The sequence below is a fragment of the Ranitomeya imitator genome, chromosome 1 (genome assembly GCF_032444005.1).
Source record: "Ranitomeya imitator isolate aRanImi1 chromosome 1, aRanImi1.pri, whole genome shotgun sequence".
NCBI classification, from domain to species: Eukaryota; Metazoa; Chordata; class Amphibia; order Anura; family Dendrobatidae; genus Ranitomeya; species Ranitomeya imitator.
Window position 1 is genome coordinate 657,333,795 of NC_091282.1, and position 22,101 is coordinate 657,355,895.

Genomic DNA, 22,101 nt, shown 5'->3' on the forward strand with positions numbered 1-22,101 from the left:
ACAGGACCTCATCAATCCCCTCAGGAATGACTAATAGGGAGATTATCTCCTGCTGTGATGGAGACACAGATAGCGTGAAAGGAATGGTTTGTTGGGTAATCTGTGAAGGCAGTGTTGACCCATTTACCACTCGAACGGTTACTGGCTTGGCGAGCATCACCAAGGGTATTGCGTGACGCTGGGCAAAAGCGGAAGACATAAAGTTACCCTCTACCCCAGAATCCACGCATAGCTCGACCATAAGAGTGGATGGGCCTATGGTAATTGTCCCCTTGAAGGACAACTTTGAGGCAAACGTCGCCGTGTCTAATGTACCTCCTCCAACTGCCACTAGACACTGACGTTTCCCCGACCGCTGAGGACCCTTGGAGGCAATGTGTCCTGACTGCTGGCAAACATGACGGACCTTATGTGCACGGGCAGACTGAGACTTGGATCCCGCTCGTGTCACCTCTAAGGCCTCATGTGACTCGGATGCCTGGACTGGAGATTCCAAAGGTTTGGCGAAGGTGGGAGCCAGCCGAAACCTCTGCCTACACTGGGCTCGCTCCAACCTCCGCTCGTTAAAACGGAGGTCAATACGAGTAGAGACAGTTATTAACTCCTCCAGTGTGGCAGGAATCTCCCTAGTGGCCAGAGCGTCCTTAATGTGGTCAGCCAGGCCCCTCCAAAATATGGGGATAAGGGCTTTATCCGACCACTCCAGCTCGGAAGCTAAAGAACGGAAGCGTACGGAAAAATGGCTGACCAAGGACTCACCCTGAGTTAATGCCAGTAGTTGGAGCGCTGTGTCATGGGTGACTTGAGGTCCTAAAAAGACCTTTTTCAGAGTGCTCAGGAACAACGGAGCACTCTGCACCACATGATCACCACGCTCCCACAGCGGCGTAGCCCACTCCAACGCCCTGTCCGACAAAAGAGACACAATAAATCCCACCTTAGCCCGCTCTGTAGGAAAACGTGCAGCCAGGAGCTCGAGGTGAATAGAGCACTGACTCACGAATCCCCTACAAGTTTTGCTATTTCCAGAAAATTTTTCTGGCAGCGGGAGGCGAGATAACGTCGGAACAGGGGTGGCAGTGGACAAGGTTGCTGCAGCCACGCTAGCAGCCTGTACAGCAACTGCGGTAACATCCACAGCTGAGGTTGAGCTCTCGAGAGCCGCCAACCTACCCTCCAGCTGCTGGATATACCGCAAAGATTGCTGAATGTCCGCCATTTACTAGCCAGACCCTGGCGCTAGTATTCTGTTAGGGCTAGCGGAACGCACCGAGTAAATAGAGATGTTTATTGATATTGGTGCGTTCGCAGCCCGGGGTCCACCGTGCAGGAGTACCTGCTGCTAGCAAACGGCGGAGCTATATGGCGGTATACACTAACTCAGTTAATTCACTGAGTAGCCGTGAAAGGAAAGCACTGTGCCCTGTTAGACTCCACAGAGGCACAGGCTAACTGCCCAAACAGAGAGCAGTCAGTGGTCACACAAACACACAAAACTCCTCGCCGGAGGAGCCAGCATTCTAGGGGCTTATTTCAGCCGGGTCCCTGAATACACTCAGACTCAATCTCCTCGCCGGAGGAGCCAGCATTCTAGGGGCTTATTTCAGCTGGGTCCCTGAACACACATACATGTGACCACACTGGCGCAAAGCACATAACATAAGACAATACTAGCACATGGTCGTGCGGTCATGCGCAGTTTATATAGTTGCAGCACAGGAAGCTGCTACTGAAGTTTTTGCCCTTTCAGAACCTTCCAGAAGGACCAATGGAAAGTGCTGCAGTACCTGAGCATGTTTTGCCCTTTCAGGACCTTCCAGAAGGACCAATGGAATGTACTGCAGCACCTGAGCATGTGACCGAACATGTGGCCCTCGACCTCCAATGGGAGACCATGCCCTGGGCATGCTCAGTGTGAGTAAACAAGGACTTAGTCCCAGAGAGGCTCGCTCGCCGCAGATCAGTGCAGGGTACCATAGGAAAGCCAGAAAAGGCAGTAGTGACCCTATGCACCGAATCAGCCCCAGCAAGACGCTGGGAGCGACGTCTCCGCTGAGCAGAGCCCACTGCGGCCGATACCGAATGGGAGACCGCAGCAGACACGGATTGAGATTCCCCCTGTGCAGCAGAGGAAACTCGACTCCTAACAAAGAGCATGTGCCTTCATCAGATCACACGATATCAAGGCCATCGAACAGTTTATGCATTGTGCTGTATAATTCACAAATGAAATTCAGCCACTCGGGGACAGCAGGATGGTGACATGGACTAAACTGGTGCGCATGGATACAACAGCCACAGTTCTTGTCTCACCTTAACTTTATGGATATTACGGTAAATCAGCTCGCTGAAAAGTAATTGAGTATTCAGGTTCTCCACAATGTGATGCAGATCATCCTGGAAATATTCATGTATCATCATCAATGCATTGTCTTCATATTGACAGAGCTGCAGGTAAAACTGTCTGGTCTCATAATCTAGGAAATGAAGGAGACATAAGAATGAAATCTTCTAGAAGCTGCAGAAGATGACGGTGTTTTATGTAGAATATTCCTGTTCTGGATCATTGTAGAAGCATACACTGATGAGAAATCCGCAGCTCATTCTACAGGTCCTTCTCAAAAAATTAGCATATAGTGTTAAATTTCATTATTTACCATAATGTAATGATTACAATTAAACTTTCATATATTATAGATTCATTATCCACCAACTGAAATTTGTCAGGTCTTTTATTGTTTTAATACTGATGATTTTGGCATACAACTCCTGATAACCCAAAAAACCTGTCTCAATAAATTAGCATATTTCACCCATCCAATCAAATAAAAGTGTTTTTTAATAACAAACAAAAAAAAACATCAAATAATAATGTTCAGTTATGCACTCAATACTTGGTCGGGAATCCTTTGGCAGAAATGACTGCTTCAATGCGGCGTGGCATGGAGGCAATCAGCCTGTGACACTGCTGAGATGTTATGGAGGCCCAGGATGCTTCAATAGCGGCCTTAAGCTCAACCAGAGTGTTGGGTCTTGCGTCTCTCAACTTTCTATTCACAATATCCCACAGATTCTCTATGGGGTTCAGGTCAGGAGAGTTGGCAGGCCAATTGAGCACAGTAATACCATGGTCAGTAAACCATTTACCAGTGGTTTTGGCACTGTGAGCAGGTGCCAGGTCATGCTGAAAAAATGAAATCTTCATCACCATAAAGCATTGACCCTGCCCTTGATGAAACACAGTGGACCAACACCAGCAGCTGACATGGCACCCCACACCATCACTGACTGTGGGTACTTGACACTGGACTTCAGGCATTTTGGCATTTCCTTCTCCCCAGTCTTCCTCCAGACTCTGGCACCTTGATTTCCGAATGACATGCAAAATTTGCTTTCATCAGAAAAAAGTACTTGGGACCACTTAGCAACAGTCCAGTGCTGCTTCTCTGTAGCCCAGGTCAGGCGCTTCTGTTTATGGTTCAAAAGTGGCTTTACCTGGGGAATGCGGCACCTGTAGCCCATTTCCTGCACACGCCTGTGCATGGTGGCTCTGGATGTTTCCACACCAGACTCAGTCCACTGCTTCCTCAGGTTCCCCAAGGTCTGGAATCGGTCCTTCTCCACAATCTTCCTCAGGGTCCGGTCTCCTCTTCTCGTTGTACAGCGTTTTCTGCCACATTGTTTCCTTCCAACAGACTTACCATTGAGGTGCCTTGATACAGCACTCTGGGAACAGCCTATTTGTTGAGAAATTTCTTTCTGGGTCTTACCCTCTTGCTTGAGGGTGTCAATGATGGCCTTCTTGACATCTGTCAGGTCGCTAGTCTTACCCATGATGGGGGTTTTGAGTAATGAACCCGGCAGGGAGTTTATATAAGCATCAGGTATCTTTTGCATGTGTTTAGAGTTAATTAGTTGATTCAGAAGATTAGGGTAATAGGTCGTTTAGAGAACCTTTTCTTGATATGCTAATTTATTGAGACAGGTTTTTTGGGTTATCAGGAGTTGTATGCCAAAATCATCAGTATTAAAACAATAAAAGACCTGACAAATTTCAGTTGGTGGATAATGAATCTATAATATATGAAAGTTTAATTGTAATCATTACATTATGGTAAATAATGAAATTTAACACTATATGCTAATTTTTTGAGAAGGACCTGTACATAACGATAGAAGGGACTAATGTTATTGTGGTGTACTACTGCAGTGCTGAAACACACTTTGAGAATGGGAGTCTCAGTCTGTGAATAATAATAATAATTATAAAGCCGAGGTCAAACGGCTGTCGATTCTCTGATGTTAGAGAATTGGCCTTATTATGCAAATATTCTCGGATCAAAATCTTTCAGAGTCTAAAGGTACCGTCACACTAAGCGACGCTGCAGCGATACCGACAACGATCCGGATCGCTGCAGCGTCGCTGTTTGGTCGCTGGAGAGCTGTCACACAGACCGCTCTCCAGCGACCAACGATCCCGAGGTCCCCGGTAACCAGGGTAAACATCGGGTAACTAAGCGCAGGGCCGCGCTTTGTAACCCGATGTTTACCCTGGTTACCAGCGTAAAAAAACAAACAGTACATACTTACATTCAGCTGTCTGTCCCTTGCCGTCTGTTTGCTGCACTGACTGCTGGCCGTAAAGTGAAAGCAGAGCACAGCCACAGCGGTGAGTCACCGCTGTGTGACTCACCGCTGTGCTGTGCTTTCACTTTCACTTTGCGGCCAGCAGTCAGTGCAGCAAACAGACGGCAAGGGACAGACAGCTGAATGTAAGTATGTACTGTTTGTTTTTTTACGCTGGTAACCAGGGTAAACATCGGGTTACTAAGCGCGGCCCTGCGCTTAGTTACCCGATGTTTACCCTGGTTACCAGCAAAGACATCGCTGAATCGGTGTCACACACACCGATTCAGCGATGTCTGCGGGGAGTCCAGCGACGAAATAAAGTTCTGGACTTTCTTCCCCGACCAGCGATCTCCCAGCAGGGGCCTGATCGCTGCTGCCTGTCACACTGGACGATATCGCTAGCGAGGACGCTGCAACGTCACGGATCGCTAGCGATATCGTCTAGTGTGACAGTACCTTAAGTGTCACGAGTGGGACATGTCCTTCTGTGAGACCTGGTGTTAGAAAATCACTACACATTGCAAATCGTAGATCTTCCATTTATCCTATGTCTTTGTGTTTCATATTAAATGGATTTCGTTTCCTTTGTTGCTGAAGAGGTTTACAACCTTTTTTATGTTGGTTAGAAACTTGCAGCTCCATCTTCCAGCTGTTCCTGAACTGGTCATCTTATCTCTCTATAAAATCTGCCTCGCCAGAAAAAGTTCTACTAAATATCTCCTTGGAGTCAGTGTGCTGAGTTGGAGATTGTTGTTGCCGCTGGCGATTTTTGCATGATGTGTTTGGATGTATGCTTTCCTAATTGTCCTAGTTGCTTTTTGTTATCCTTGTTTGTCTTATGTGTCTATACACTAGCATGACTGCGTATTCCAAGATGGGACCTCCGAGATATCAGGCCTCTCTTACCACATTAATCCTTATACCCCAGAACTAATTAATACCCCTAAATTAAAACACAACAATTATTTTCTTTTGGATAATTTGGCCACAGCGGCCATTTTATTAAATAACAAACATAAAAAACCATTTATACATTTGTATAAAACTTGAGGGGAGGGTTCTTGGAGCTAATAAATCTGGCACCTAATAGGCAAAGCATAAACCAACATGGAAAAACCCTTCTTTACCCTCAGCCGTAACCACCAGCTCGAGGGCACCATGTAACCCGTTTACCGGGCAAACCAACCCCAAAGCTCCCGAGGTCAAATCCCCGTCCAGAGCCAGTAAACCAAAGCCAGATCAGCCCCATGAAAACAACTCCAAGAACCCCGTTCCCCGCCAACCAGCCACTGTGACAACAATGCAATATAAACCCTTACAAAAAACAAATTTAGCACCTAATTCCCCAACTATTCCCTCGTTACGGACCAAAACAAGGGAGGGTGGGAGGGCTTCTCAGGTCAGATATTCCAGCAGTAATGGCCCCTTTCCCGCACTTTTCCCATGACCCGCCCCCCCCCACTAGACCACCCCTCTACTCCTCCCCATCCCCTGAACCAATCCCTTCTCCCTGCATTAATATTTAAAAATTGCTCCCCTGCGTTCCCTTGGCAACGCAGTCATGGGGGGCTTTCCTTAACTCCGTTCCTTCAGCCCCCCCTCTTGACTGCGTATTCCAAGATGGGACCTCCGAGATACCAGGCCTCTCTTACCACATTGATCCTTATACCCCAGAACTAATTAATACCCCTAAATTAAAACACAACAATTATTTTCTTTTGGATAATTTGGCCACAGCGGCCATTTTATTAAATAACAAACATAAAAAACCATTTATACATTTGTATAAAACTTGAGGGGAGGGTTCTTGGAGCTAATAAATCTGGCACCTAATAGGCAAAGCATAAACCAACATGGAAAAACCCTTCTTTACCCTCAGCCGTAACCACCAGCTCGAGGGCACCATGTAACCCGTTTACCGGGCAAACCAACCCCAAAGCTCCCGAGGTCAAATCCCCGTCCAGAGCCAGTAAACCAAAGCCAGATCAGCCCCATGAAAACAACTCCAAGAACCCCGTTCCCCGCCAACCAGCCACTGTGACAACAATGCAATATAAACCCTTACAAAAAACAAATTTAGCACCTAATTCCCCAACTATTCCCTCGTTACGGACCAAAACAAGGGAGGGTGGGAGGGCTTCTCAGGTCAGATATTCCAGCAGTAATGGCCCCTTTCCCGCACTTTTCCCATGACCCGCCCCCCCCCACTAGACCACCCCTCTACTCCTCCCCATCCCCTGAACCAATCCCTTCTCCCTGCATTAATATTTAAAAATTGCTCCCCTGCGTTCCCTTGGCAACGCAGTCATGGGGGGCTTTCCTTAACTCCGTTCCTTCAGCCCCCCCTCTTGACTGCGTATTCCAAGATGGGACCTCCGAGATACCAGGCCTCTCTTACCACATTGATCCTTATACCCCAGAACTAATTAATACCCCTAAATTAAAACACAACAATTATTTTCTTTTGGATAATTTGGCCACAGCGGCCATTTTATTAAATAACAAACATAAAAAACCATTTATACATTTGTATAAAACTTGAGGGGAGGGTTCTTGGAGCTAATAAATCTGGCACCTAATAGGCAAAGCCCAAAACCAACATGGAAAAACCCTTTTTTCTGTCAGCCGTAACCACCAGCTCGAGGGCACCATTTAACCCGCTTACCGGGCAAACCAACCCCAAAGCTCCCGAGGTCAAATCCCCGTCCAGAGCCAGTAAACCAAAGCCAGATCAGCCCCATGAAACCAACTCCAAGAACCCCGCCCCCCGCCAACCACGTGCAGCACTGAACACCTCAGGCTCGCGAGTGCCCCACCACCGCCATGGCCCTCTCTACCCCTTCTTGTATTGCCAACATCCACAAATCCAAGCCAATATCGTTCAAATGAACGCCATCACTCCTCCAGTAATTTCCAACACCACCTTCCAACTCAAAGTGGCGAACCGCCATCCCCCCGTTACGAGAAACAAAATTCGCCACAGCCCTGTTTAGATTAACCCGGGCCCTATTGATACCCCTCATAGAGCGTACTGCCCTCCACGTTTTTCTGGGCACTATGTCGGACCACACCGTAACCATCCCTGGGAAGGATACCCACAATCGCAAAAAATCATACCGTATATCCCGAATTAATTCTCTCACCGGCTTAGACCCCAAATCGTTACCACCCAAATGTACAACAACGATATCTGGGGAACGATCCAAACTAGCCGATCGGGAAAATTTGGTCAAAAACCCGCGCCACGACATGCCCCGAAAACCCAACCAACGGACCACCACCGCCTCCCTCTGAAATCCCAATTGCCTACCATCTTGTCTAACATCGGCACGAATCGCCCCCCAATGCACAAAAGAATGTCCGAAAATCCACGCCAGAAGTGGGGTCCGTCCTGCAAAATACAATGATAATTAATACCCCCACTAGACAATAAACAAAATCAATTACGCACATAAGATAAATAACGATTCGACGACCACCTGCCAATACGACGAATAACCTCCGGACCCAGCCCCAAACCAGCAGCCTCAGATGCTGCCCCAATTCGAAATGAATGCGTCCCAAATGACAACGGATCCAGGCCTAAAATTGTCAACGCTTGTCTCAAAACTGCCGTGAACTGGAACCGCGATAAAAATTCACCTTGACGGTGCAGCAAAAGTGGGCCAGACCTATCTGGATCCAATCCCCAATAATCTTCCAAACACCTATGAGGGCACATCGCCCCCCCAATCACTCTTCCTAAAACCACACGCCTTCCTTTCCCCAACTGATCAGTCTTCGACCGCCGAATCCAAAAAGCAACCCCACCTGACCAAAATTCAATATCCTCCGCCAACAAACCCCCGGCTGTGAACTTGCTAGGGGAAACCAGCTCCCCTATTCTCAAGGCCCCGAAAAAGGCTAACGAAAACGCCAGTCGAAACAGAACAGCCTCATAATCAGAACTACAAACTTCCCCCAATGCTACCCCCAAACGCTCCAACATCCCGAAAGATATGGGCCGCCGAGTATCGCAAGTTGAAAAACCCCTCCTAACCCCTTTTAATGCCTGCCGAATCAAGAAATCCTTAGTGACATCAACGGAACCCTGGAGCTTAAAACCAAAAGCAACACCAGCTATAAATTTATTCAATTTTGACACGGACCAACCCCATTCCTCCGCAGATCCAATTAAAAGCAAAAACGCTATCACCCTGTCACCATCCAATTCAACTGAACCCAACTGTTCCAACCACCCTTCCCACAAATGCCATGACGCCTCATAACCTGACCACGTCCTTCCAGACACTGACGACTGTATCAGCCGACCTCCTCGTCCGCAACAATCTGCCACAAATGAAAAGGGCATGTCGTTCCTGCATCTTCCGCTTCTGGAGCCAACTCCCGGAAACGTTCCCACTGTAAACAAGACAGAGCATCGGCTATAGAGTTTTGCACGCCGGGAACATGTACAGCCGAAATCCATGTATTCAACTCCACGCACCGCAAAACTAACTCCCGAACCAATTTGATTTCCGGAGGGGATGCTGAAGACAGACTATTGATCACCGACACCACACTCGAATTGTCGCAATGGAAACGTATCTGCCTATCCTTACAAGTACTGCCCCAAATGAACACCGAAACCACAATTGGAAACAACTCCAACAACGCCAAATTTTTTGTAAACCCCGCTTCGCGCCACCAATCAGGCCATCCCCCAATGCTCCACTTTCCAGCACAATAAGCCCCGTATCCGACACTACCAGCCGCGTCCGTAAAAATTTCACAATCAAAATCGTTCAAATCCTCCTGTTGGATCAGGGCCCTACCATTATAGTTGTCCAAAAAAACGCCTCCAAACCGCCAAATCCTCCCTGTGCTCTTTGTTCAAGCGTACAAAATGATGCACAGACCGCACTCCGGCCGTAGCTCTCGACAATCTCCTACAAAATATCCTGCCCATAGGCATAATACGGCACGCAAGGTTAAACCGCCCCAACAGTGACTGAAGCTCTTTCAATGTAACCTTGCGCAACTTCTCGCATCTCATCACCTCTTGCCGTAAAGCCAACAGCTTCTCCTCAGGCAAGCGACACTCCATCTTCTCCGAATCTATGAGAATTCCCAAAAAACTCAACACCGTGACAGGTCCCTCCGTTTTATCACGCGCTAAGGGCACACCAAACTGACCTGCTACCCACTCCATCGTAGCCAACAAATTACCACACAACAAAGAATCCGGGGGGCCAACAAACAAAAAGTCGTCTAAGTAATGAATAACAGACGGAACCTGAGAAACATCCCGAACAACCCACTCCAGAAAAGTACTAAAGGCTTCAAACAGCGAGCAGGATATCGAACAACCCATCGGCAAACACCTATCCAAATAGAACCCCCCATTCCAAAAACATCCCAACAGTGGGATACTATCGGGGTGAACCGGAAGCAGACGGAAAGCCGATTCAACATCTGTCTTAGCCATTAGCGCACCTGTGCCATACCTACGCACCCATTGCACTGCAGCATCAAAAGAGGTATAAACCACAGAGCAAAGCTCATCCGCTATCCCGTCATGAACTGACTGGCCCTTCGGATAAGACAAATGCTGAATAAGGCGAAACTTGTTGGGCTCTTTTTTAGGGACAACCCCAAGAGGCGAAACAACCACCCCCTCTACAGGTAAATCACTAAACGGCCCCGCCAGGCGCCCCAGCTCAACCTCCTTTGCCAATTTTGCCGTAACCACATCCGGCTGCAGGTTAGCCGACCTCAGGTTCTTTTTTGAAAAGGGGATAGCATGAGCCGGATGAGAAATTCTAAAACCCTCAGAAAAACCATTCCACAACAACCTAGCCTTTTCCCTATCCGGATACCTACTTAGATAAGGGGCCATCCTTAGAACCTTCACCGGTGTCACCCCCATGACCGCCTCCCACTCCTGGTTTACCCCTCGCTTTCTTAAAACACTTGGCCACTCCATGTGAGGCCCCCACACAGTGGGAACAGACATGCTTGAACTTGCACGTACTGCCATATTTGCATTGGCCATCATTAAACTGCCAACACGTCCCTGTTTTGTCCTTAGCCCCTTGTGACCCCTGTCCCCCACTTCCTTGTCCCGACTGCTGACCGCTACTCCCTCCACCCCCATGAAAGGACTGCCCAAACCTCGTCGGAGCCATCACCTTCAACCACAAACCTATGTCTTTTTGCTCCCACTTTATCTTGGGTCTAATCGCCTTCCTTTGCCGAAACTGCTCGTCATAGCGTAACCATGCCTGGCCCCCATACACCCTGTATGCTTCCCCTATCGCATCGACATAGCAGAACAAACCTGTACAATTTTCCGGAAACTTCTCACCTATAACTCCTGCCAAAATAAAAAAAAAAAACGCCTGCTGCCAATTCGCAAACGTCTGCGGTATCAATCACCAACGCCTCTTCTCCTCCTCCTCCTTTTTACTATCCTCTTTCTTACCCTTATCCAGATTAAACTTCTCCAGGGGCAACAGGGAAAAAATCTCTACATATTCATCTTTCCATATTTTTTCCTTAACCTCTTTCTTTAAATGAGCCCCCAACGGCCCCTCAAAACACACATAAACCTCCCCCTTAGCTCTATCATCCAACTTGATCCTATCCCCTTTATCCTTGTCAGTCTGTACCGACACCGACACCCCCGCCGACGACGCCTGTTCTACCCCACTAGCCCTACCGGACCCGACTCCCACTCCCGAACCCGTACCAGAAACCGGCAACCAAGCCCCTAACGGAGACGACCGCACACTATCCCGGCCCTCCCCATCTAATCTCCTCAAAATCTGGGACATACCCGCCAAAAGTTCCCTGACCCCCGGGACCCCCCCCGGCGCTGGGTCCCCCACTCCCTAAAAAAAAAAAAAAGTCACAGCAAAAAGCAGAGATGTTTTACCTGCTGAAGCCTCCAACTGAATGCACCAGCAGGGCGCAGCGGACCTGATGAATGATGGCAAACACACAGGTGCAAAAAATACCGATGAAACAACCACTTTCAATCCAGTGTTGGCTGTTTGGCATTAGTGCACAAAAAGATAAGAGATACTAGTCTGTATATGGCATAATTCACACACGCAATGCAAGGCATCTGGTTTGCAACCTATTAGTAACGCACATACAGGCGGGCTGCCCAGTGCTACAAAATGCATGCTGTGTGAACAGAGGCCAATAGTTTACAGAGCCATCATGGTCCGACTGCGCCCTGCAAGATAAAGTGCAAAAAGAAAACCACATATCGATGTATGTAAGGTATTAGTTTATATTGGGGCCTCAATACGTAAGCTGGCAACCCACGTCACGGGTCCTTACAATTTGCCAGTCCTAACGCTAAACATTGAATAAAAGCTCACCGACACAAAAAGAGGACTTACAAATCCTCCAAAAAATTCAAAAAAGTCACAGCAAAAAGCAGAGATGTTTTACCTGCTGAAGCCTCCAACTGAATGCACCAGCAGGGCGCAGCGGACCTGATGAATGATGGCAAACACACAGGTGCAAAAAATACCGATGAAACAACCACTTTCAATCCAGTGTTGGCTGTTTGGCATTAGTGCACAAAAAGATAAGAGATACTAGTCTGTATATGGCATAATTCACACACGCAATGCAAGGCATCTGGTTTGCAACCTATTAGTAACGCACATACAGGCGGGCTGCCCAGTGCTACAAAATGCATGCTGTGTGAACAGAGGCCAATAGTTTACAGAGCCATCATGGTCCGACTGCGCCCTGCAAGATAAAGTGCAAAAAGAAAACCACATATCGATGTATGTAAGGTATTAGTTTATATTGGGGCCTCAATACGTAAGCTGGCAACCCACGTCACGGGTCCTTACAATTTGCCAGTCCTAACGCTAAACATTGAATAAAAGCTCACCGACACAAAAAGAGGACTTACAAATCCTCCAAAAAATTCAAAAAAGTCACAGCAAAAAGCAGAGATGTTTTACCTGCTGAAGCCTCCAACTGAATGCACCAGCAGGGCGCAGCGGACCTGATGAATGATGGCAAACACACAGGTGCAAAAAATACCGATGAAACAACCACTTTCAATCCAGTGTTGGCTGTTTGGCATTAGTGCACAAAAAGATAAGAGATACTAGTCTGTATATGGCATAATTCACACACGCAATGCAAGGCATCTGGTTTGCAACCTATTAGTAACGCACATACAGGCGGGCTGCTGAGTGCTACAAAATGCATGCTGTGTGAACAGAGGCCAATAGTTTACAGAGCCATCATGGTCCGACTGCGCCCTGCAAGATAAAGTGCAAAAAGAAAACCACATATCGATGTATGTAAGGTATTAGTTTATATTGGGGCCTCAATACGTAAGCTGGCAACCCACGTCACGGGTCCTTACAATTTGCCAGTCCTAACGCTAAACATTGAATAAAAGCTCACCGACACAAAAAGAGGACTTACAAATCCTCCAAAAAATTCAAAAAAGTCACAGCAAAAAGCAGAGATGTTTTACCTGCTGAAGCCTCCAACTGAATGCACCAGCAGGGCGCAGCGGACCTGATGAATGATGGCAAACACACAGGTGCAAAAAATACCGATGAAACAACCACTTTCAATCCAGTGTTGGCTGTTTGGCATTAGTGCACAAAAAGATAAGAGATACTAGTCTGTATATGGCATAATTCACACACGCAATGCAAGGCATCTGGTTTGCAACCTATTAGTAACGCACATACAGGCGGGCTGCCCAGTGCTACAAAATGCATGCTGTGTGAACAGAGGCCAATAGTTTACAGAGCCATCATGGTCCGACTGCGCCCTGCAAGATAAAGTGCAAAAAGAAAACCACATATCGATGTATGTAAGGTATTAGTTTATATTGGGGCCTCAATACGTAAGCTGGCAACCCACGTCACGGGTCCTTACAATTTGCCAGTCCTAACGCTAAACATTGAATAAAAGCTCACCGACACAAAAAGAGGACTTACAAATCCTCCAAAAAATTCAAAAAAGTCACAGCAAAAAGCAGAGATGTTTTACCTGCTGAAGCCTCCAACTGAATGCACCAGCAGGGCGCAGCGGACCTGATGAATGATGGCAAACACACAGGTGCAAAAAATACCGATGAAACAACCACTTTCAATCCAGTGTTGGCTGTTTGGCATTAGTGCACAAAAAGATAAGAGATACTAGTCTGTATATGGCATAATTCACACACGCAATGCAAGGCATCTGGTTTGCAACCTATTAGTAACGCACATACAGGCGGGCTGCCCAGTGCTACAAAATGCATGCTGTGTGAACAGAGGCCAATAGTTTACAGAGCCATCATGGTCCGACTGCGCCCTGCAAGATAAAGTGCAAAAAGAAAACCACATATCGATGTATGTAAGGTATTAGTTTATATTGGGGCCTCAATACGTAAGCTGGCAACCCACGTCACGGGTCCTTACAATTTGCCAGTCCTAACGCTAAACATTGAATAAAAGCTTACCGACACAAAAAGAGGACTTACAAATCCTCCAAAAAATTCAAAAAAGTCACAGCAAAGTCCCCCACTCCCTGCCAAATCGACCCCACCATACCAACTATCCCCAACCCGAGCACCACTGTCCCACCCCGCAACAGAATCATTTTCATACTCACCAAGCTGCGCGGGTGCTGTGTCCCCGCCAGCCGTGCGATCACCGAACTCCCGCGGGTCGCTCCTGGAACCGGAATCCTCTGCGCCGCTGTGTTGCTCCAGGCCCGCGCCCCTGGCCTCCACGTCACCAGGGGGGACCGGAGCAGGAGAACTGGAACTTTCCCTGGACCTTCTGGGTGACCTGGACCTGGCCGCCGCCAGCCCAACTCCGGACCTGTCTTCTTGCTGGGCTCTCCCACGAGCCCCAGCAGCTGCCAACGTTCGCCCCCGCCATGCTGGGCCAGGTTGTGGGGTTGAGGTACGCCTGCCCGTTGCTCTGCCTCTTGCCGCACCGCCTCTGCCAGGCACCCGGGGTGATTCAAACCCCGAGGTACCCGCCGCCACTCCGCTGCTGCTCACTTGTCCCACCGCTCCCTGCGCTCTGCTCCTCGTCGCCGGTGACGTCGCCGGTGCCGCAGACACCGCCGCTGCTCGCCGGGTACCGCTCCTGCTGGGCGCCGCCATGTTGGAGCCGTGACCCGGAACTCCTCCAGGCACTTCCGGGGCAGCCTGTGCTCCTCTCTGGGCCTGCGACGCCACTGCTCCCGACCGCTGTCCAGCGCCAGCAGCGCCGGCCTGTGGATTCCTGCCGGAGGACGGGCCGGGGGGAGTAGGTGACCCGAGAGGGGCTCCGTGGCCGGCGGTTGCCGCGCCCTCCGATCTCCGGCTACAGGCGCTCCGGAGGACGGGTCCTCCTGGATCTGGTCCCCTGGGCTCCCGGACTGCCCAGTAAAGACGCCAGCTGGTCCTCCAGCCAGCCTCCTCGCCACGACCTCGCCATCTCCCTCAGCTGCCCCAGGATTTCGTCGACGGAGGCCATCCTGCACGTCTTCTCAGGTCAGATATTCCAGCATGGCCCCTTTCCCGCACTTTTCCCATGACCCGCCCCCCCCACTAGACCACCCCTCTACTCCTCCCCATCCCCTGAACCAATCCCTTCTCCCTGCATTAATATTTAAAAATTGCTCCCCTGCGTTCCCTTGGCAACACAGTCATGGGGGGCTTTCCTTAACTCCGTTCCTTCAGCCCCCCCTCTTTTCTGTCCCAGGCCTCCTGGGGGAGGGGACAGCTTAGGCTACAACAGAAGAACAGTAAGGCTGGTGGCCTAAATCTTCTCACCTTTAGAGGTTCCTTTGAGAGCAGGGTTGGGGTCCCAGCCTTAGGGACAGTGCAGGTCCTCTTTCCCTATTTACGTACAGTCACAGTGTGACGCTGATTGAGTGTCACCGCACTGTGCTACGATTCTCTCGCATGAGAGAATCGGAGCACAGGTGCAGAGAAGACAGAGAAAGTAATTTCTTGATCTTCTTCATTGCCGGTGTCCGCATTAATTGCACGGCGCTTGACATCCATGACATCCAACTGCATTCTGATATTTCACACACCCCCATAGACTTTTATGAGTGCAATTGAGCCAAGTCTCGCAGCCACTCACAGCATGCTGAGATTGTTTTCTCAGGCCGAATCACCATGAGAAAAAAAAATTGCAGATTGGAACTGCCCCATAGAATAAGTAATCGTAAACTGACTGAACAAAGAACTAGTCTGAACTAGTGCATGTGTGGAGCCCCAGGGTCCTGGTCGTCACAATGGCATTGCTTTTCTCCCGGGGAGAGTGATGCTACGTTCAGAGGCAGGGAAGGATGACTGCATCCAGGTACCACAAACATGCAACACATTCACACTCCAGGCCACCAGGGGGAGCTTTTGATCCTATTTACTAGGTGACTCCCCATATATATAACTGGTAGTCTGTAGGGAAAGTTAGTTAGTTCCAGACATCCATCTGAGGAGGACAGAGGGTTTACGGAGCTGTGCATACCCCCAGAGCTGCAGCACCAGGAAAGAGACATTTTAAAGGCAGAATTGATTGCAGCGAGCGTGCAGGAGTGGAAGCACAAGAGAGGATACCAGAAGGGGACCAGCCCCAAGCAGGCTGCCTCCTTCTGAGGTGCAGAAACACCGGTAGCTGGAACACCGAGGTTGTGAGGACCTCCACGCCTGACATCAGAGACCGACAGGACAGCTAATTGCACGTTACCTGTCCGCACCCACATCCAGGAGGCACTGTGACACCCCACAGAGCTGGGTCATCTAAGATATCCTATAAACAGGCTCAAGTCACCAGTCATACGGGTATTGTCCTATTCTAACCGGGGGACAGAGAGAAAGAGAAATAACATCTGTGAGAACCTTAAGTGAAGCTTAGCAGTAAGGGACTACACCACTACAGCGCAAAGGAAGGCTTCTATTCTCCACCTAGATAAGGGGACTCTGGACTTGCCTCTGAACCGGCTGCACTCTGCCTGCCCTGTGGTCTGGTGCACTGGACTGTGGCTGCTGAAACCAACAGTAAACAAGGTAAAGAGACTGCAATCCTGTGTCCTCGTTCTTCCCTGCACCTCTCACCATTCCACCATCTACACACTGGGAGCCCTGGGGATATTCTTCACCTGTGGGAAGGTATACCATCTAGCTGCCATAACATCACCCCAGCGGACCCTTTAAAGCAGCGTCGGTCACCCTGACCGAATACCACAGGTGGCTTCACGAACATAAACTTTATCCCTTTAAAGACCTTTCCCTTTTACATGGGCGCCCAGGGCCATGGACCAGGTCGCCACCGTGACATCCCCCTGTGAACCGCAGGACCTGGAACCGAGTAACCCCTAGCCTGCGGGGCGACTCACATGCCAAAGAACAACAAAGCAAATAGAGAAATGGTTGCACTTAATTGTACTTAAGCAAGTGAATATGTGATACATGAAATGCGAATAGCATAATGGCTTGTGAAATCTATGAAAAAACACATGAGATGCTTAGCACAATATTTGGCCGAAAAATGTGAACCCATCCACCAACGTCAAGGTAATCTCATGGATCGGATGGGTCCCTGATGGGCTCACATTTTTTGGCAAAATTTTGTGCAAAGCATCTCATGTGTTTTTTTCATAGATTTCACAAGCCATTATGCTTGAAGCAGTTACAGAAGAAGAAGTAGGCAGGCTCCTTGCATCTTCTCGCCTGACCACTTGCACCAGTGACCCCATTCCGTCACATCTCCTCCAGTCCCTTTCCCCGGCTGTCACCTCTCACCTAACAAAAATATTCAACCTTTCCCTCACTTCCGGTATTTTTCCCTCCTCATTTAAGCATGCCATCATACATCCATTACTTAAAAAACCATCCCTCGATCAAAACTGTGCCGCTAATTATAGACCTGTCTCTAATCTTCCCTTCATCTCTAAACTCCTCGAACGCCTGGTCCACTCCCGTCTTACCCGCTATCTCTCAGATAACTCTCTTCATCGACCCTCTTCAATCTGGCTTCCGCTCTTTACACTCTACTGAAACCGCCCTCACTAAAGTCTCTAATGACCTACTAACAGCTAAATCTAATGGTCACTACTCCATGCTAATTCTCTTGGATCTCTCTGCAGCATTCGATACTGTGGATCATCAGCTCCTCCTCACTATGCTCCGCTCCATCGGCCTCAAGGACACCGTTCTCTCCTGGTTCTCCTCCTATCTCTCTGACCGATCCTTCACTGTATGTTTTGCTGGTTCCTCCTCCTCTCACCTTCCCCTTACTGTTGGGGTTCCTCAAGGATCAGTCCTAGGCCCCCTCCTCTTCTTGTTGTATACTGCCCCTATTGGACAAACAATCAGTAGATTTGGTTTCCAGTACCATCTCTATGCTGACGACACCCAATTATACACCTCTTCTCCTGTTGTCACACCGACCTTTTTAGAAAACACCAGGGATTGTCTTACCGCTGTCTCTAACATCATGTCCTCCCTCTATCTGAAACTAAACCTGTCAAAAACTGAACTCCTCATGTTCTCTTCCTCTACTAACCTACCTTTGCCTGACATTGCCATCTCCGTGTGCGGTTCCACCATTACTCCAAAGCAACATGCCCGCTGCCTTGGGGTCATCCTTGATTCTGACCTTTCATTCACCCCCCACATCCGATCACTGGCTCGCTCTTCTTACCTGCATCTCAAAAACATTTCTAGAATTCGCCCTTTTCTTACTTTCGACTCCGCAAAAACTCTTACTGTTTCACTTATTCATTCTCGTCTGGACTATTGTATCTCTCTACTAATCGGCCTCCCTCTTCCCAAACTTTCCCCGCTCCAATCTGTCCTGAATGCTGCTGCCAGGATCATATTCCTCACCAACCGTTACACTGATGCATCTACCCTGTGCCAGTCATTACACTGGCTACCCATCCACTCCAGAATCCAGTACAAAACTACTACCCTCATCCACAAAGCACTCCATGGCTCGGCACCACCCTACATCTCCTCTCTGGTCTCAGTCTACCACCCTACCCGTGCCCTCCGCTCCGCTAATGACCTCAGGTTAGCATCCTCAATAATCAGAACCTCCCACTCCCGTCTCCAAGACTTTACACGTGCTGTGCCGATTCTTTGGAATGCACTACCTAGGTTAATACGATTAATCCCCAATCCCCACAGTTTTAAGCGTACCCTAAAAACTCATTTGTTCAGACTGGCCTACCGCCTCAATGTATTAACCTAACGATCCCTGTGTGGCCTATTTAAAAAAAAAACAAAAAAACCTATTGTTTTTATTTATTTATTTTTTTAAATAGGCAATCAGGTTCCTCGCATCATGTTCTCATTCACTTTATGCAGTTAATAGCCCTCTGTGTCTGTACTGCTACATACTTAGGCAGTTAACTGGTTCATGCAGCTTTACATGAACACCCGAGCCTTACACTATGGCCGGTCCGAACAACTAAAACAATTGTTACCATCCACCTCTCGTGTCTCCCCTTTTCCTCATAGTTTGTAAGCTTGCGAGCAGGGCCCTCATTCCTCCTGGTATCTGTTTTGAACTGTATTTCTGTTATGCTGTAATGTCTATTGTCTGTACAAGTCCCCTCTATAATTTGTAAAGCGCTGCGGAATATGTTGGCGCTATATAAATAAAAATTATTATTATATTATTATTATTATTATGCTATTCACATTTCATGTATTCCATCTGCAATAAGAGCAGCTTAATTACATTTTTTAGTTCTTCACACACTGCAGACAAGGAGGGCATTTTAATACCCCTCAATCCAAACATTCTACTAAACAAAAACCACGAAACCAAGGATGGTGTGTAATGAAGAAGTCCGAAAAAGATCCAGTGGGTCAAAAACCGAGACTGAGGCAGAAATAATACTGTCTTTATTAAAATGACAGTTGGAGTGAGGTTTAGAATTGAAGGAAACAGACTGAAATTCCATTTCAAAAACATGATGCCATGATTAAGACGTCAGTCAAAACGCGTCGGATTAACGCTGCTATACTTTGAACTCTTGTGCGTAATGCTGTGAGATAATATTATCTTTTATTTTTTGAGTGGTTACCATAGCAACTATTTTTAAAATATGGAAATAAACAGAAATTTTTAATCCTATTCCTGCTGGATTCATCGCACTTTTTCTGTGGACCGTATGTTCAATTCTTCCGTGCAGGAACAGATGAGGAGTAGCCGATATTTATGTGAGCTGACTACCTGCGTGTGTTTTTGGAATAAGAAAAACAGGTGTAAATTGGATGGGGTGGTGTTATGGAACCCCCGGGATGGCACACTGAGTATAAACCATTCAAAACCCACAATAACAATACATATCAATATAACAGAAGTTCTTAAACACTTAATCTGGGGATACCTGGGTATCTATTACTACGGTACCATTAACCTGAGGTGAGTCTCTTCTCAGGCATATCATTTGCATCGGCTGCAGCCAGTCCCAAAATCTTCAGCACCAAAACAACCACAGGAAAACAAGGTTCAGCATCTTATCGGCCTATGCCAAGCCCACACATGCTGGCGACTTACAGTTCTGAAGCCTCAGGATACGGTCTGGGATAGCACTTCAACGGGGCTTGTCAGGATCCCTCTCAATATGAATGGTATAGTATACCGTCTCTCCTTCAGCAGTCACTCACAAATTCTCCTGAGAGCAAACCACCTGAATCTGCACAGGATAAATGTTTTCTGTTGCTTTTCAGCTCAGCACAGCAGGGATTCAACAGAGCTCCAAAGTCACACAGCTCTCATGACTGCTCTGTAATTGTTCCACAACAGAGCCACAGGTTCACGAGAGGAAGGGGTTAACACCCTCACTAACTGTCTATGCTTTGAAGATATGAGATGTGCAGCATGTGAAACAAAGGATACCGGAAGCCTGTCCTAGCATTCCTTCTGCAGTGTTGCTATCAGTGTGTCAGTGTGGGGGAAGAGGGTTGCATTAACAATCCAACATAATGGCCAGCACTTTGAACACATTTTATAAGTGGTCGTAAACTTGTAAATAATTCATTAAATAATAAAGTTACGTTAATACCAAGCACACCATTGTTTTTGTGGTGAAATTCTCAATAAGTTTGATGTGTCACATGACCCTCTTCCCATTGGAAAAAATAAAGTTGGATCCAAAATGGCCTACTTCAAAATGGCTGCTATGGTCACCACCCATCATGAAAGGTTTTCCCCCTCCCATATACTAATGTGCCACAAACAGGAAGTTGTTATCACCAACCATTCCCATTTTATTTAGGTGTATAAATATAAATGGCCCACCCTGTATATATACTGACCCCATTAACATCCCCAAAACTATTTAACGGCTTCAACACTGTATGATGGCCCTGTCACTGTAATCTCCACACTGTATGATGACCCCCTAGATAGCCTCCATATAGCATAATACACCAGATACTCCTCAATAAAGCATAACGCACTCCCCATAGGTCTCAATATAGTATAATGCACTGCCCATAGGAGGACTCAGTTCACAAATGGACTGGTAGCTCGCTTCGTACACACGAAGCTTCCACCACAGGACCAGATATAGCTGCCAGTTCCTGCTCCCCACACCCTGCCCCGGTCCGTGCAGGAGTCACATAGAGGACACTAATTTCCTCCAGTCCCGACCACCTTGCAGTGCTGGCATTCCGTGCCCACAGTACCCACCATCACCTCCCACACTGGTCTTCGGTCGCTGTAGGAAGGATATCATAGAATCCTAGAATGATAGAGTTGGAAGGGACTTCCTGGGTCATCTGGTCCAACCCCCTGCCCAAACAGGATTCACTAAATCATCCAAGACATATGTCTGTCCAGCCTCTGTTTGAAGACTTCCATGGAAGGAGAACTCACCACCTCTCGTGGTAGCCTGTTCCACTCATTGATCACCCTAACTGTCAAAAAGTGTTTTCTAAAATCTAATCTGTGTCTCCTCCCATTCAGTTTCATCCCATTGCTTCTAGTCTTTCCTTGTGCAAATGAGAATAAAGATGATCCTTCTACAATGTGACTGCCCAGGAAATCAACTCTACCATTCTATGATTCTATGAACATTCAAAAGTGACCAAAACATCAGCCAGAAAGCATTGGTACTGAGATGTGGTCTGTGGTCCTAACCTGCAGAACTGCTCCTTGAGTGTGTCTTGATAATTGCCAATAATTTCCATCTGTTGTCTATTCCATTTGCACAACAGCATGTGAAATTGATTGTCAGTGTTGCTTCCTAAGTGGACAGTTTGATTTCACAGAAGTTTGATTTACTTGGAGTTATATTCTGTTGTTTAAGTGTTCCCTTTATTTTTTTGAGCAGTATATATACACATGGGACTGTGCTATACATAAGTGAGTACACTTTATACTAAGTGACTGTTTAAGACATAATAATCGATAACGTCTTCCTCCACCTCCCCCTGTTCCTAAATCCACTATAAATCCCCCTTCCTCCCATCCCAATCCCTCACACCCCTCA

General features: G+C 47.7%; 1 protein-coding gene across 2 annotated transcripts in view; it reads right to left on the minus strand.

Annotated features, from left to right (window-relative positions):
• Nucleotides 1-22,101, minus strand: part of LOC138639649 (NACHT, LRR and PYD domains-containing protein 3-like) — a 515,752-nt gene that overhangs the window by 484,745 nt on the left and 8,906 nt on the right. For both annotated transcript variants that reach the window (XM_069728773.1, XM_069728772.1), the window contains exon 3: nt 2,314-2,477. In XM_069728773.1, coding sequence (XP_069584874.1) covers nt 2,314-2,477 — 164 coding nt within the window. The remainder of the gene's footprint in view (nt 1-2,313; nt 2,478-22,101) is intronic.